The sequence below is a fragment of the Urocitellus parryii genome, chromosome X (assembly GCF_045843805.1).
Source record: "Urocitellus parryii isolate mUroPar1 chromosome X, mUroPar1.hap1, whole genome shotgun sequence".
Classification (NCBI taxonomy): domain Eukaryota; kingdom Metazoa; phylum Chordata; class Mammalia; order Rodentia; family Sciuridae; genus Urocitellus; species Urocitellus parryii.
The window spans coordinates 120,707,073-120,722,504 of NC_135547.1; the positions used below are offsets into that span (position 1 = coordinate 120,707,073).

Genomic DNA, 15,432 nt, shown 5'->3' on the forward strand with positions numbered 1-15,432 from the left:
GAGGTTTGTCTTATCTTAAACTGGCTTGCAGTGCTATAAATCTGGAGAGCATTGTTCATATATGAGGCTTTTCATAGGGTCTACTTTTCATGTTAGGGATGTAAATAAAAGTTCTCCAGTTTATGTATTACAGATATTCCTGGAAAAGGAATTGAGTCATATTTTAAAAGCATTAGCTTCTGCTTAAAGAAATGACAAGGTGAAGTTTCCCAAAATAGACAGTCAAGGCCTGATTTCCCTGTTTTATCCATCTAGGGGGCCAGATTGTTTCTGTGACTTAATTGGCCATGCCTATATATATATCAGGTCTTGATGCTTCAAATAATAATTTCTTGTTTGTTTCCTTTTCTAAAAAGGGGAGAAGTTTGCTTTCCATGCAAAGATTCACTTACAAGATGAAATGGGAAAGCTAAGCCTTGGTAACTTACTTAGAAACACAACAGTGATCCATTTGGGCCCCTCCCCACCCACCTACACCAGTCAAGAGCCCTCTGGAGGGTACAGAGACAACTACAGATTCAAGGGCTGGGGCTTCTGGCTGGCCATAAAGTAAAGCCAGGAGTCCCTAGGGGGTCAAGGTCAAGGGTTACTCTAAACATACCCCTCATGACAGATGTTTCCATTGATCAGGCTGAAAGTGGCCACGGAGGGGTTGGTACTCTTGAAGGAGGTCATGCAGGTGGTACTTCTGCCAGTGCTATGGGACCGGCTCATCAGGCCAGGCCGGCAACAGAGGAGCTGGGTGTTGAACTGTTTCCTGAAAGTCTTGCTTAGAAGGTAGAGGGCAAAGGGGTTCACGCAGGAGTTGGTGAAGGCCAAGAGGCGGGCACAAATACTGGTGATAAAGTGGAGCATGGAGGTATCCACTTCAGAGTAGTGGTAGGAACGGTACAGGTAGATGACATGATTGGGGAGCCAGCAGAAAGCGAAGAGGCCCACAAACACCAGCACCGTCTTGGCAAGCCGCTTCCGGGATTCCATCTAAGGAGAGAGTCACATGGAGAGTGACAGAGGGATGATCAGGGGCCAGTGTCAGAGGAAAGGAGATGAAGATTCAGACAGACACAGGCAGGGAAAAGCAATTAGCTCACAAAGCCACAGAAAAAGGGTTCAGTAGGAGAGGACAAGAGAATCCAAAAATTGAGACAAGAACAACAGAAACAAAAGAGAAGGAGGGAGGGAGGGAGGGAGAGAGAGAGAGAGAGAGAGAGATTCAGCAACAGAGATGGACAACAGGAAGGAGAAAGCCACGAGGTAGAATAGAGTTAGAACATGCTGCTGAGAACAGATCTTTAAACAAAGTTGATTACATGCTTGAATGGATTGCACAATGAAATTCTAGTAAATGCTCTCTTTTTCCTCGGGAGAGCAGGGGCGCAGTTTATCAGCCATACGACTTTATGCCTTTCTTGGCTCTACAGTTAATAATTTCTTATTCCCTCCAATGCTCAAAAAAGCAGCCAGTTTTGTTCTTCCTCACTGGCTAAGTCAAGATAACTGCCTATTATTATTTTTAATCTCAAGTTATTTCTAGGCTTTTCTATATAGGAAGGTAATTAGGCGAAGTGGGATGAACACCCCCTTTTGCTCCCAGCTCCCTGTCCTACTTCAGGGAGAAATTTGTTTCTCATTTAAGAATTTGAGGTACACTAGATATCACTGAGAAATTTTTCAAGTAGGGAGATAGTTTCATTGATGGCTGTCACTCTTCCCTGGTAACTGAGGCAAGAGAGAGAAAGGAAAAAGAGAGAGAGAGAGAGAGAGAGAGAGAGAGAGAGAGAGAGAGAGAGAGAGAGAGAAAGGAAAAAGGGAGAAAGAGAATTTTGAAGGGATTTGAAAGGTGAGGTCTCCAAGTGAGAGTCAGATATTGGGGGGAGGTACAAGAGATTGAACCCAGGGTGCTTTACCACTGAACAACTTCCCCAGCCCTTCTTATTTTTTGTTTTGAGATGGGGTCCCCCTAAGTTGCTTAGGGCCTTGCCAAATTGCTAAGGCTGGCCTCAAACTTGCAATCCTCCTGCCTCAGACTCCCAAGTCCCTGGAATGACAGGCATGCACCACCAATTCTGGTCAGCTATTCATTTAAATTAAGTAGGGAATCTTTCTACTTTTCCATCATAAATATCACATGATCTGCATCTGGGTTAGAATGCAAGAAGAACTGACAGAGACAAGAAAGTCAGAGCCCCTAGTGTCTACCATATGTACCTCAAAGATGAAATTTGGTGGTCATGAAGGATTAGGGGGGAATCTAACAGATAAGGAGGACAGCCTACAAGCTAGGAACTCTAGGTCTTAGATGCTCCTTAACTTTACAATAATAGGGATTATTACCCTATAACAGATAAGAAAACTGAGGCTCAGAGGGTGTGAGTGAGCCATGAAATCTGGCTTTGAGCCAAACCAGTGAGCCTTTCTCAATCAAATTACATCTTTCTTTCTTTCTTTTTTTTGGTACCAGGATTGAACCCAGGGATGCTTAACCACTGAGCTATATCCCCTGCCCTTTCTATTCTTTATTTTGAGACAGAGTTGCTGAGGGTGGCTTTGAACTTGCAATCCTCCTGCCACAGCTTCCTGAACTGCTGTGATTACAGGTGTGCGCCCCCATCTTTTTTTGAACTGACCTCATTTTCCTGCCCCCTCTGCTTTGCCTCTACGCGGGAACCCACTTCCTAGCCAAGCAAATGTGAATGAAGTTTAAAGAAGCACCTGACTGCAGATCACTCATGTCATTTTATTGCAAAACCAAGTAACATGGCAGCCTAAACATTGTACTTGTCAGTGGGGTCCAAAAACAAACAACAACCAAAAAAAAAAAAAAGCAAGGGACCAAATCCTCAAGGAAGAAGTAGGTCTCTCCTAAGTACTCACCTGCTTCTTGACATGTATATTTCCTTCCACAGGCAAATTATAAGCACTCTGGATCAGGTTTCTGGCAATGAAATAATAGTAGACGGAGATGATCGACAGTGGGATGATGTAGAAAACCAGAAAGGAAGCCATGGAGTGGATTTTGGGGTGCAGATCATTAGAGTGCGGGTATGGGGCACAGCTAATGAAGGTCTGGTTGGTGCTTTCCTCATGGAAAGGATGGAGGTCAGAGAACACAGCCTCTGGGATGGCCAGCAGCATGGAGATGATCCAGATCAAGGCGGCTTTGATGCAGATCTTCAACAGGGCATGAGACGTCTGAATATCCATTGGCCGGACAATGGCTTTGTACCTGGAGCAAGAAAGAGGGAAAGTTCTGCAGAAGTTGCCTACTGTCATTACAGATGCCAGGGCCGGGACTGGGGTGCGGCAAGTCAGACACTGAAGTATAATATTGAAGGAGGTGCTCACTTTCAGGTTCATGAAACTCCCGACTGAATTCACATGGCCCTGACCATGAGTGGCTTCTTCAGTTTGACACCCCAAGCACACGTGGCTTGCCTCATCTTAGCTGGGCTGTGAAGGATGCCTTCCCTTTTTCCAGCAGTAACATTTGGCCCACATTCTTCCTCTTTTAGTTCAGAAGTTTTCCTTTTCAAAATCTTTCTTTAATTGGTACATAAAATTGCACGTTTATTATGCATAACATGATATTTCAAAATATGTATACACTGTGGGATGGCTCCATCAAGCTAATTAGCATACGCATCACATCACATATCTTTTGGTTTTATTAGTGCATTATAGTTATACATAATAGTTGGGTTCATTCTGATATAATCATACATGCATGGAATTTAATTCACTCCATTTCAATCCCTGGTGCCCCCTCTTTCTCTTCCCTCCTCCCTTCCCCAGCCTCCTTCCTCTATTCTACTGGTCGACCTTCCACTCATTTATTTATTTATTTTTAATTGGTGCTTTATAGATGTTCATAAAGGCAGAATTCACTGGTGTATATGCATGCACATAGGGTAATATTATCAAATTCATTCTGCATTTCCTTCTCTTTCCCCTCCCTCCACCTAACACTTCCATCTCCATCTTCTACTCCACTGATCTTCCCTCTATGACATTCAACACTCCCCCATTTTTTCCCCCTTACTTTGCTTTAGGTTCTGCATATGGACTTTTTTTTTTTTTTTTCAGCGCTGGGGATTGAATCTGGGACCTTGCACATGCTAGGCAAGCACTGTACCACTGAGCCACATCCTTAGCCCTACATATGGACTCTTAGTGATTTTTAAGAATACGATACATTGTTATTAACCAGAGTTACCATGTTGTAAAATTCACAGTCTCTCTTGCTTTTGAGAATACTTCACAGAAAAGCCGATGTTCCTTTCATTTTTCTCATTAAATCACAGAAATTAATAATGAAGCACATTACTGTTTAAAGAGACAAGGAGGTTGGTGTATCTTTGGCAAAAACTTCGTTTTGAGGATTCAAATAGAATTCAAGGAATCTTAGATCATCGAGTATTTTAAATATGCCCCTTTTTATCTTTCAAAGGATGTGGAATTTCCACTGAAATTGTTTTACCCAGGAGGAGCCCTGTAATTGTCAAATTAATCTTTTCCTTGCCCCCATACTCTTTCAGTGTTATCTTCTCTTGAAGCATTTAGGTCTTTACTGGTTTGTGAGCCATTTATCACAGATCAAGTGCTCTGGGAAGCAGACACAGGCATGCAGTTAAGAGTACCAAAGGTTTATTGGGCAGTAATACATGTGAAAGGAAAAGGGAGAAGGACAAAGGGGAATGAAGGGAAGGGGGGATGGGAATGGGAAAGACAGTAGAATGAATCAGATATAACTTTTCTATGTCCATATATGAATACATGACCAGCATAACTCCACATCATGTAGAACTAAGATTGGGAAGTTATACTCCATGTATGTATGATATGTCAAAATGCACTCTACTGTAATGTATAACTAAAAAGAACAAATAAGAAATTCAAAAATAATAAAACAAAAAAGAAAAAGAAAAGGGGGAAGGAAGCAGAATTGGGCAGAGGTCGCTGTCAGACATAATGCAGATGTCACAAGGTCTACACACCTGCAAGGATGACCAACCATCCAGTTTGCCTGGGAATTTTCCAGAGTGAGCACTGAAAGGCTTACATCCTAGGAAGATTCTCAGGCCTAGCAAACCAAGATGGCTGGTGGTCTTACACCCACCTAATAGGAAGTTTGGGAGCATAGATTGCCCAGTGGAGGAGTCCTGCCTTGGGTGGAAATGGCCAGTCACTTGTCTTATCACTTTGCTTAGAGACTGGCTGGAGCCATCCAAGAATAGTGTGACTTCTTTCCTACCAGAGTCAGTCACTTGAGCAGAAGCCACCCAAGAGAGCATGACCACAGTTTGAAACCTTAAGTGGACCCTGAAAGAGCTGATAGCCTCCAACCCCCTGCAGCTGGGCACATCTCTTCTTCCAGAGGGCTAAGCAGCATGACTCCATGTTGAACACAACTCCACATCTGATGCCCAGCAAACTGGACCACCGTGTATCTTGTGTGCACTTGTCTGAGAACCCACAGGAGGCTGAGCCTCTGGTTGGTGAAGAATATATCTTTCTCCACCTTGACATGCACTGGCACTGTGATATGCACATACTCCACAAATGATTCTTCGGTGAAACATGAGCTGCCATAAGGTGGAAGTTGACATGAGTTGGGACCAACTAAATGTGACGCTGTTCATGCCGAAAATACTGTGTTTGAACTGGGTTCTACTTATAATATTATTTTATATCATGTACTTCAGTGAGTTTACTTATTTCTATTCATTTCCATGTTGATCAGACTCCATTGAGCTACCAGTCTTGGATGCGCCCCGAATCCTCACTCACTTTCCACCTGCTGGGGAAAGGAGAGAGCTCTTAAGTGGCAAGTTTGAAAAACAAGAATCTGGTTTGTGTATTGGGCTCAGGGAGGTCATCTACTGTCCCTGGCTAGGGGAATGGTATGTCTGATACAAGATACCAGAGTGTCAACAAGTTCTGTATTGCTGTGGACCTAAAACATACTCTGGATAATACCTTTATCAAATGTGGAAGCAATTATTCTGATTCCTTTATCTAGTTCTCTATTTTCAACTCAGGTAGGGAAGGCAGGGCTATGATTTACTACATGATCTTACAACCCAACATTTCAGAATAATACCCCAGTCTTGCTTCAATGTGCTTGGCTGTACTTTCTTAATAATAATAATAATAATAATAATAATAATAATATATAATCTTTATTATATATATTTATTATATGTCTTTATTATATTTATCTTTGTTTTATATCTTTATTTTATATATCTTTATAAATGTATGTATATTTTGTTTATTATTTTTAAAGATTTTTTAAAAGATGGACATAATATCTTTACTTGATTTATTTTATTTATATTTATGTGGTGCAGAGGACCGAATCCAGTGCCTCACAGGTGGGACGCAAGTGCTCTACCCTGAGCTATAACCCCAGGCCTTGTTTATTTATTTGTATGCCGTGCTGAGGATGGAGCTTAGTACCTCACACATGCGAGGCAAGTGCTCTACCACTGCGCTACAACTCCAGACCCCTGGCTTTACTTTCATTTAAAATAATTAGTAAAATCACATACAATTTTCAAAGATAAGTTCTATTTTGATCTAGTTTCTTTTCTATTCATTAATCATTTCAAACATTTTTATTCCTAACTTATAGTGTAGGCCAGGCAGGGAATTGATTTTTTTTTTAATTAGAATAAATGACCATCTTTACTTATTTATTTATTTTTTAATATTTTTTTTAGTTGTAGTTGGACACAATACCTTTGTTTTATTTATTTATTTGTTTGTTTGTTTTTTATGTGTTGCTGAGGATCGAACCCAGTGCCTCTCAAGTGTTAGGCATATGCTGTACTGCTGAGCCCCAGCCCCAGCCTCAGCCCCAGCCACGTAGAATAGGTGACCATCTTTAGCCAAAGATATGTATAAAAAGGCATCAGTAATATGTTTGTTAAAGATAAAATGATAACTATGACTTCTATCTGCATCTTCTGGAAGATGTCAGTCATAAGTACCAGTAAGTGTCTGGTAAAGGTGACTCACTTATGCATGAGTAAACCAGAATCAACTGGTAATCCCATGTTCCTAAATTCAAAATGCCTTGGGAACTATTGAGCTACCATTTCAAATTCATGACTTTTAAAACATAAAAGATAATACAAAAACATTTCCTTTATAGTTTTGCCAGAAAACAATTTGAATCTAAATCTAAGTAAGCCTCTAGTGATCATGACAGCCATGTTTGAACCAGTTTTCAGGAAATGTGGGAATAGAGGAACCTGTTAACTGATGCTTTGAGGATAAAATCAGCAAATTCTAAATTGGAAAATTCTGTAAAAATGATGATCCCACTATTTTCAATAAATGCATGTCATAGAAAAACTGGGAGAACAGTTACAGACTGAGATATGTTAGACTTATCAACCCAGTTCAACATGTGAACCCCATTGGAGTTTTCATTCAAACCAAATAACTATTGAAAGATATTTTTGAGACTATTGAAAAAAATCAAACATAGATGTAGTATTGGTGCTATCAAGGAATTATTTTAGTGTATTGAGTGAGATAATGATATTGTAACTGTGTTATATAAGAGGCCTTGTTTATTAAAGACATGTAAAAATGTGCAATCAAAAATAAATTTTATTAAAAATTAAAAATAGAATGTAGAAATACATTGCAAGGACTTTTATGTTATAGAATATTCATAACATATTAAAGAATCAAAAGAAATCTTTTTTAACAAGTCCTTGTTTTGTGCCAAGCAGATAATGACATCTACATTATTTCATTTATATTCCGGACAACCCCAACAGGTATGCATTATTAGCCTCATCCTGTGATGGGAAATTGAAGCTCAGAGTTGAGGAGGTGGTAGAGTCGACATTTAATTTGAGATCAATGCTTTTCAGATTACCACAGCTCTTTCAGAAGAAAGTTTGGGTAAATCTTTTCTAGACACAGAGAAACAGACCAGACACATCTCAAACATATGCAGAACATACTAAATGTTCCCTGAATCTCTAATGGTCCTATAGAGCATGGAACACATCTATTTCCTCTTCTGCCTTAGACTGTTCTGCCCAGAGCTCCCAATACAGGGAGTCAGGAGTCTCTGCTGGGTTGTTTCTGTTTAAGAGTAATGTCTGTTTGAACTGGAGGAAGTGGATACCCAACCAGCTAATGAATTGCCTGGCCATCTACTAAAGAGTTCCTCTTTCTTATAAGCATTTAACTCCCTCCCCTCCCCCCAAAAAAGAGGTAGAATGTAGTTAGTCAATGTTTGATGCTGAAAAGATTTTGATGTCAAGGAAGTTTACATGGCAGCCATGTTTGAACCACATGGAAGATGAATAACAGAGTAGATGGATTGGAAGAAAGATAAGCAATGAGGCAGACATAAGAGGGAGGCTTATTATGTCAAAATGAACCCCACTGTTATATGTAACTATAATGCACAAATTACCAGATTTATTTCCAGGATCTTTCCATATTTATCATCCCCAACGTCTTGTCCCCTGAAAGAATGATTTGTCAACTTTCTGCTGCACTAAAAAGATACGTAAGTTCTTAAATGTCCATCACTTGCCTACCTCCCTGTTTTCCTCATGCTCAATTCCAGAGACTCCATTCATCTGAGTCAAATCCTCCCAAATTTCAGCTTAAGTAACATCTTGATGAAGCTTTCGTTGACCAATCTAGGCCTCAAACATCCCCATTCTTTCTCCCAATCTGTCTGAGTTTTATGAGAGGATTTTCAACTCTTCGAATTTTATACTTACAATAAACTCTAAACTATCTTGAATTCAACTGTTAGCTTTCTCTGGGCATATATTTTCTACTTTCCTCCTAACTTTTGTCTGAAGCTTCTATCTGCTTCTCTTCCTTTCTTTATGTAGTGTTAAAAATGCCCGAAGCTCCTTGTTCTGCATACCATTTATTTTAAAGTAGGGTCTCAGCAAATAGTTGCTAATTAATTGATCATGAACACATGACTTGCAGATGTTTTCTCTTGTTTCCAACTTGTCACAAATGAGAGAGAGAGAGATAAGATTTACTTTTACATATTTAGTAAGAATCATTCTTCCATAGACTGACACATTCACTCCTCTGATAATACGGGACGCAAGACAATTTTTTCCCACTTCTGAAAACATCTGTGCATCATTTTTCTTATGCAAACATTCGAAAGGTCAAACAAGGTTCTACATAACAAGATTAATGTGTCAAAGAGATTCCTGGCAAGAAGAAGTAGCTGGCTGCTACACTCAGGGTTGGAAACCTTTGCCCACAGAAAAGTATGTCTTTTATTTCAATATGGGCAGTCTGTTTATTTTTTAAGGATCCAGCATTTCAGCCCTTATTTGTCTATAATTATCTACTGAAGTGTGTCGGAATTGTTAAACAAAAATATTTTAAAACTTCCATTACCATTCAAATGTACACTACGTGGGGAAGACAGAGGTGAAGAAAAAAACAAAATGAACAGAATGGTCTCTAGGGTAACTGACACACTGTCTGCATTCAAATTAGAATCCTACCTAAAAAGATTTGACAAAACTATTAAACACTGGCCTTATTTTCTCCTGAGAATAACATGAAGTATTTCTCTGAAGAATTATTAACTGGCTTGTAAAAAGACTACAACACACAGCAGTGGAATCTTATCTCCCTTTGAGCTATGGCTCTGCAAATGGAGAACTTCCTGACTCTTAGTGCACATCCAACAGTTATCTTTAAGTATGTAACCGATTACAGTCATCCTGTCCCATTTCCTCTAAACTAAATCGCTCTAATGCTCTTTTCTACCTCTTCTTAATATAGCCTACTTTTCTCTGGGCTCTAATATGGACTTAGGATTCAGAGCAGAATCCTGGGAAGATGGCAGGATGGAAAGAACAGAGGAGGAAAAAAAAAGAAAAGTAAAAACAATGAAATTGGAGAAAGAGGCAGAGGAAAGGAGAAGATGGGAGACAAAGGGAGAGGACAGAAGCGGTGGGGTGGAGAAGAAAGAACCATCTGGCAATGCTCCTCTAGTTTAGAAGCACGGTTTCTCAGCTGACATATTTGTCTGGACCTTGTCAATGTACTTTGCTACCCAAGAGCAAGCTAGAGGAAGGGTAGCGGGTGGTTGCAGAGGAGTGGGGCACTTGAGAAAGTACACAACTCCTTTTCACTAAGAACTCTTTAAGATCCTTAGCAGGATCTAGCTAAGAAAGTAATAACCATTTTGGTGAAGGATGAACTTGCCATGCAAAAAATGTGCTTCCCAAGCTTGGGAGGCAGGGCAGAGTAGACATCAGCAGCACAAGGATACAGACCCTGAAAGCCAGTAGAGTTGACTTGATTCTAGCCCCTTGTTTCCCTGGAAATGATATCATGAACAAGGACAAGCATGTATCCATGTTAAACTTGAAAAACTTGTGAGCAGGGAGTTGAGTTCAATCTCTCTCTCCTATTGCAAAAGTCTCAATGCCACTTGCATTAGGCCAGAATAAAATATTCTTTGCCATAAAAAAAAAAGATGATGAGCAAAATGATCCAAGCAGCTACCTAGTCTCAGATCCAGGGCAAAGGCACCCCTTGCTGCATTCCTATAGTTCTAATTGCACTAATTGGACATACCACTCAGTAAAAAGAAAGTGGGAATGCACCTACATTCTGAATGTGTTGATGTATAAATTGTATACATGTATTACTGTACTAATATATCATGCACAGTAAAACAGGCACCCTACATTTTTTACTTACTAAAAGAAAACAGAAGTCTTTGAAAAAATGGTTGATCCTATATCTGGAGTAGGAAATGTACAAGATGAACCTCAAACACTTTATTGTGCCAGTCACAAAGGAAGTGCTGAATATAATGGATTCATGGCAAAGAACTTAGAAGGCATATTGAAAGATCTTCCTTGAAAAATTTAGGACAAGTTTAGCAGTAAACTAACAACAGTGGCAATGGATAACTCAATGTATTTAAAATAACACACAAATCAATCCAGGAGCAGTGACACATGCCTATATTCCCAGCTACTCAGGAGGCTGAGGTAGGAGAATGGCAAGTTCAAGGCCAGCCTCAAAAACTCATCAAGACTCTCAGCAACTTAGCAAGGGTGAAGCTTAGGGCCTTGCTAAGTTGCTGAGGCTGGCTTTGAACTCACAATCCTCCTGTTTCAGCCCCTCAAACTGCTGGTATTACAGGCATGGTCTCAATGTTATTTTTTTAAAAATATTTTTATTACTTATTGATGGGCCTTTATTTCTTTATATGTGGTGTGGAGACTCGAACCCAGTGCCTCGCACATGCTAGGCAAGTGCTCTACCACTGAGCCACAACCCCAGCACTCAACGTCATTTTTTAAAGAAAATATAGAGGAGTTACTATTCTACCTTGAAGGAGATTAAAGAGATAAAACAAATGAAATGCACAAGCCTTGATTTGACTTTTTATTTTTATTTATTTATTTTTAATATTTATTTTTTAATTTTAGGTGGACACAATATCTTTTTTTAAAGAGAGAGAGAGGGGGAGAGAGAGAGAGAGAGAGAGAGAGAGAGAGAGAGAATTTTAATATTTATTTTTTAGCTTTAAGCGGACACAACATCTTTGTTGGTATGTGGTGCTGAGGATAGAACCCGGGCCGCACACATGCCATGCGAGCACGCTACCGCTTGAGCCACATCCCCAGCCCGACTTTTGATTTTTAAAAAGAACCAATAAAAGATGTTTTGGCACAACAGAGAAAATTTGATTATGGTTACATATTAGGTGGTATTTAAAGAATTATTGTTAATTTCATTCAGTGTGATAATGACATTGAGTTTTTTTTCCCCCTCAGGTAATATATACTATTATATTTAAGGGTGAAACTTTAGATGTTTGCCCCTTACTTTCCAAAGCTCAGCAAAACAAAACACAACGAATATATAAATACATATACACACACCCACACACACACACATCACACACACACAGAACATACATTTAGAACAAAATCTAAGAAATGACAATTGTTGAATGTGAGTGGATATTGTAAAATGCAGAATTTTTAAAAAATGAACTGTGTAAAATGCAAACTTTGAAATAATAGTGTGCATTTTATTAAAGTAGTGTGCATTTTATTAAAATGATGTGCATTTTATTAAAATGATGTGATTGAATGTGTCATACCTGATTGGTGCCCATGCCAGGAACAGAGGATGTGTCTTCTCTGTTATATTCATAATGTTCTCTTGGACTTTCAATTTTAATATCAGCTAAAATTTGTGGGATTTTGTTTGGATTTGTTTTGTTTCAGCAGGAATATTTTGTAGCCATTTATCTATTTGGGGATGCTAGTTTAATTAAAACTAGATTATGCACCAACATATATCAGTTGGCAAGGCCTTGCTATGAGCTGAAAGAGCAGGAAGGAGTTAAGAATGTCATCATTGTTGAGCCTCCTATGAGGTGAGACACCCATTGTGCTGCCTGTGCACCAGGTGATAAGACATCCTCTGATATAGAGTCAGTGATCCTCTGACATAGAGTCAAGTTGGACCGTATGTATTGCTAATGGTTAATTCATCCTTACATTTAAATAAAAAGCAATATAAATAGAAATCTTGACACTTTCTTCCCTTCTCTGATTTACAGGTCACACCTCTCTAGAAGCATGTGAGTCCCACTTGTCTGTTGTCCCAGAGGACTCTTTCTGGAAAATGTAGCCAAAGTTTCAGGAGTTTTTCTAGAGTTCTGTAGCAGAGACCCTTCTGTCTCAAGAGGAAGTAAGTTTTAAACTCAGGCCAAGGAAGTACATCATGATCCATGTTCCATGATTACATGGAATCATACTTTTTCTTTCAAGAGATCAAAAGACAGATGCTGTATCCAGGCAGGACCATCTCTGACTAAAATTCTCCAGTTATCTATCAGGGAGGATATTATGTCCTGTACCTGTAGATGCCCACTAACTCCCTGAGAGGAGGCCCTGCTTTGGGGAGGAGAGAAGATATCAGTTATTCATTCTATAGTATGGTTTGAGGTCAATGCCATCACCTTCATGTATGTATATAAAGTCCTACCTCCAAGTGTGGTAGGAAAGCTCTGTTTCCCAATAATAGATTTCTCTTTCTTCTGTAATCCAGCAGCTTGGGAGGCTGTGACAGAAGGATCATGAGTTCAAAGCCAGCCTCAGCATTAGGGAGGTGCTAAGCAACTCAGTGAGACCCTGTCTCTAAATAAAATTCAAAATAGGACTGGGGATGTGGCTTAGTGGTCAAGTGCCCCTGAATTCAATTTCTGGTACCAAAAAAAAAATAGAAAATAAAAGATATCTCTTTCTCTTTCCCTTTCTTTCTTTACCTACCTCCCTTCCTTCTCCTCCTTCTTCTTCTTCTTCTTCTTCTTCTTCTTCTTCTTCTTCTTCTTCTTCTTCTTCTTCTTCTTCTTTTCTCTCTCTCTCTCTCTCTCTCTCTCTCTCTCTCTCTCTCTCTTCCCACCTGTCTCTTTCTTTCTTCCCCCCACAAGTAGAAGGGACATTTGTAGGGGCAAGGGCTGCAGGCAACCAGATTTCTACATATTTACTTTCTTCCAAGTCTCACTTAGTAAATACTGTGTGCAAATTTCTTACACAGGTTACACAGGAATAAAACTATTTAGTACCTGGGTTTCAATTAGATTGATTCTACTAACAATAGTGACCACCACTGCTGTCATAGCTAAAACATATGGGAGACTTAACATGAATCAGGTACTGGGCTGTGAGCTTTGTTTAAATTACCACTTTTATCTTCACAACAATCCTATGTGGCTTGTACTAATGTTATTGCTTTTTTACAGATATGGAAACTGAGGCTAAGTAACTTATACAAGGCCATCAGTGCTAAGTATTGGAAACAGAGTTTGAGCCCATGCAGGATGACCTCTAGGCCTATCACCAGGTCATACAGCTTTCTACCACCATGGTCTTGTGATTGACTATGCAATCCATGATTTCTGATATTGGAAATAAGGAGGAAAAAATAAGGAAATTATCAGAAGATCTATCCTCCACCTGCTAGATCCATGGTGAAAGCAGTGTATTCCTAAGCAGATATAAAATTCCTGTTCTTCCTTGAGTCTTATACTGAATGTTTATTTATATATATATATGTAATAAAATAATATATTATCATATGATAATATTATATATAATTAACATATATTAATTAATATATTATATAATTGTATAATATATTATATATAATTATATCATTAATATATTATATATTATTATATATAATGATATAATAACAACAGTAATATATAATATATATATATATATATATTGCTGTTCCCTGTGGTCTGAGGCCTAGAGTGAAGCCAAGAGTGAGGTATCTTGGCTCTTTCATATGTTCAGAGGCCTCAGAACCAAAAGGAGCCAAGGAGCCATCTGAGTGGGACATTGGAGGGGAGATAAACAATGGCATCAGAGAAGGACTAGAAGCCAGCGGCTGGAAAGAGGCTAGAGAAAGAGCCACTGACACTGGGAAGGTTTCAGGAGTGAGGATACTGACTCTGGGATATGAGGGATATAGAAGCTTAGGGATAAAATGGAAAAGGAGGTGCAATCAATTGTGGGCCATCTTATGGCACTTTCACACAAAGTATTGGACAGCTATTGACCCTTGGGCCAAAAATGAGTTTTAGCAGGATGATCTGATTTCAAAGTTCAATGCTAATCCTGTGAGGGAGGCTGTCAGAAGGAGTATAAGCAGGATGAAACATTACACTTGCCAGTGGGTATGTTTAAAATGACAAAGGAAAAGCAGTTAACCCAAGTTAAATTTCAGTAGGTGTGCAAAGATCTTGGCACACGTTGTCATTGGAAGGCCATTCCTCAAAAATATTATGGAAGGAAGAATATATATTTATATCGTGTTAGACTTTTTCAGCAGTTTATGAGCCAAAAAGTTTAAAGAACTTTTATAGATCCCATTTGCAAATTATAGTTAGGCACTGTCTGCAATTACTCGACCGTGTAGCATGGAAGATACACAGAGAATAGGGAAAATTACAAAGATGGAGAAGAATCGCTCATGCTCTAGAGTGGGGAGAATAGATTCTGGGTCATAAATTGTTTTCATAAATTGTTATTCACCTCCACACAGAGTCTGAGGCAAGGATTTAGGTCAAGCAAGGGAGGGGATCCTAGGAAGCACAGGGAGGGAGTAAGGAAGTGAGACAGGGAAGAATTGGAAGCCAATAAAAAGGTACCACTGTAGGCAACTAGGGCACACTCTTGCTGAGTCTCCCTTGACATTAATCAGAATCTTCTGGAGAGACAAGGCTGTCAGATAAACCACTCGAGTTAAGTGTGAATTTTAGCTAAATAGCAAATTTCCCACCACCCAGTATTGGAACTTAAACTCAAGCCTCCTACATATTAGGCCTACTTCCTACCACTGAACTACATCCCAACTGGGGATCCCCGC

The 15,432-nt window shown here is 39.4% G+C and overlaps 1 protein-coding gene across 1 annotated transcript in view; it reads right to left on the minus strand.

Moving 5' to 3' along the window:
• Window positions 1-591: 591 nt before the first annotated feature.
• Grpr (gastrin releasing peptide receptor) overlaps window positions 592-15,432 on the minus strand; it is a 31,563-nt gene continuing 16,722 nt past the window's right edge. Inside the window, exons 2-3 of the mRNA XM_026396759.2 lie at window positions 2,875-3,226; window positions 592-981 (exon numbers count right to left, since the gene is read on the minus strand). Of these exons, the coding sequence (XP_026252544.1) occupies window positions 592-981; window positions 2,875-3,226 (742 nt within the window). The remainder of the gene's footprint in view (window positions 982-2,874; window positions 3,227-15,432) is intronic.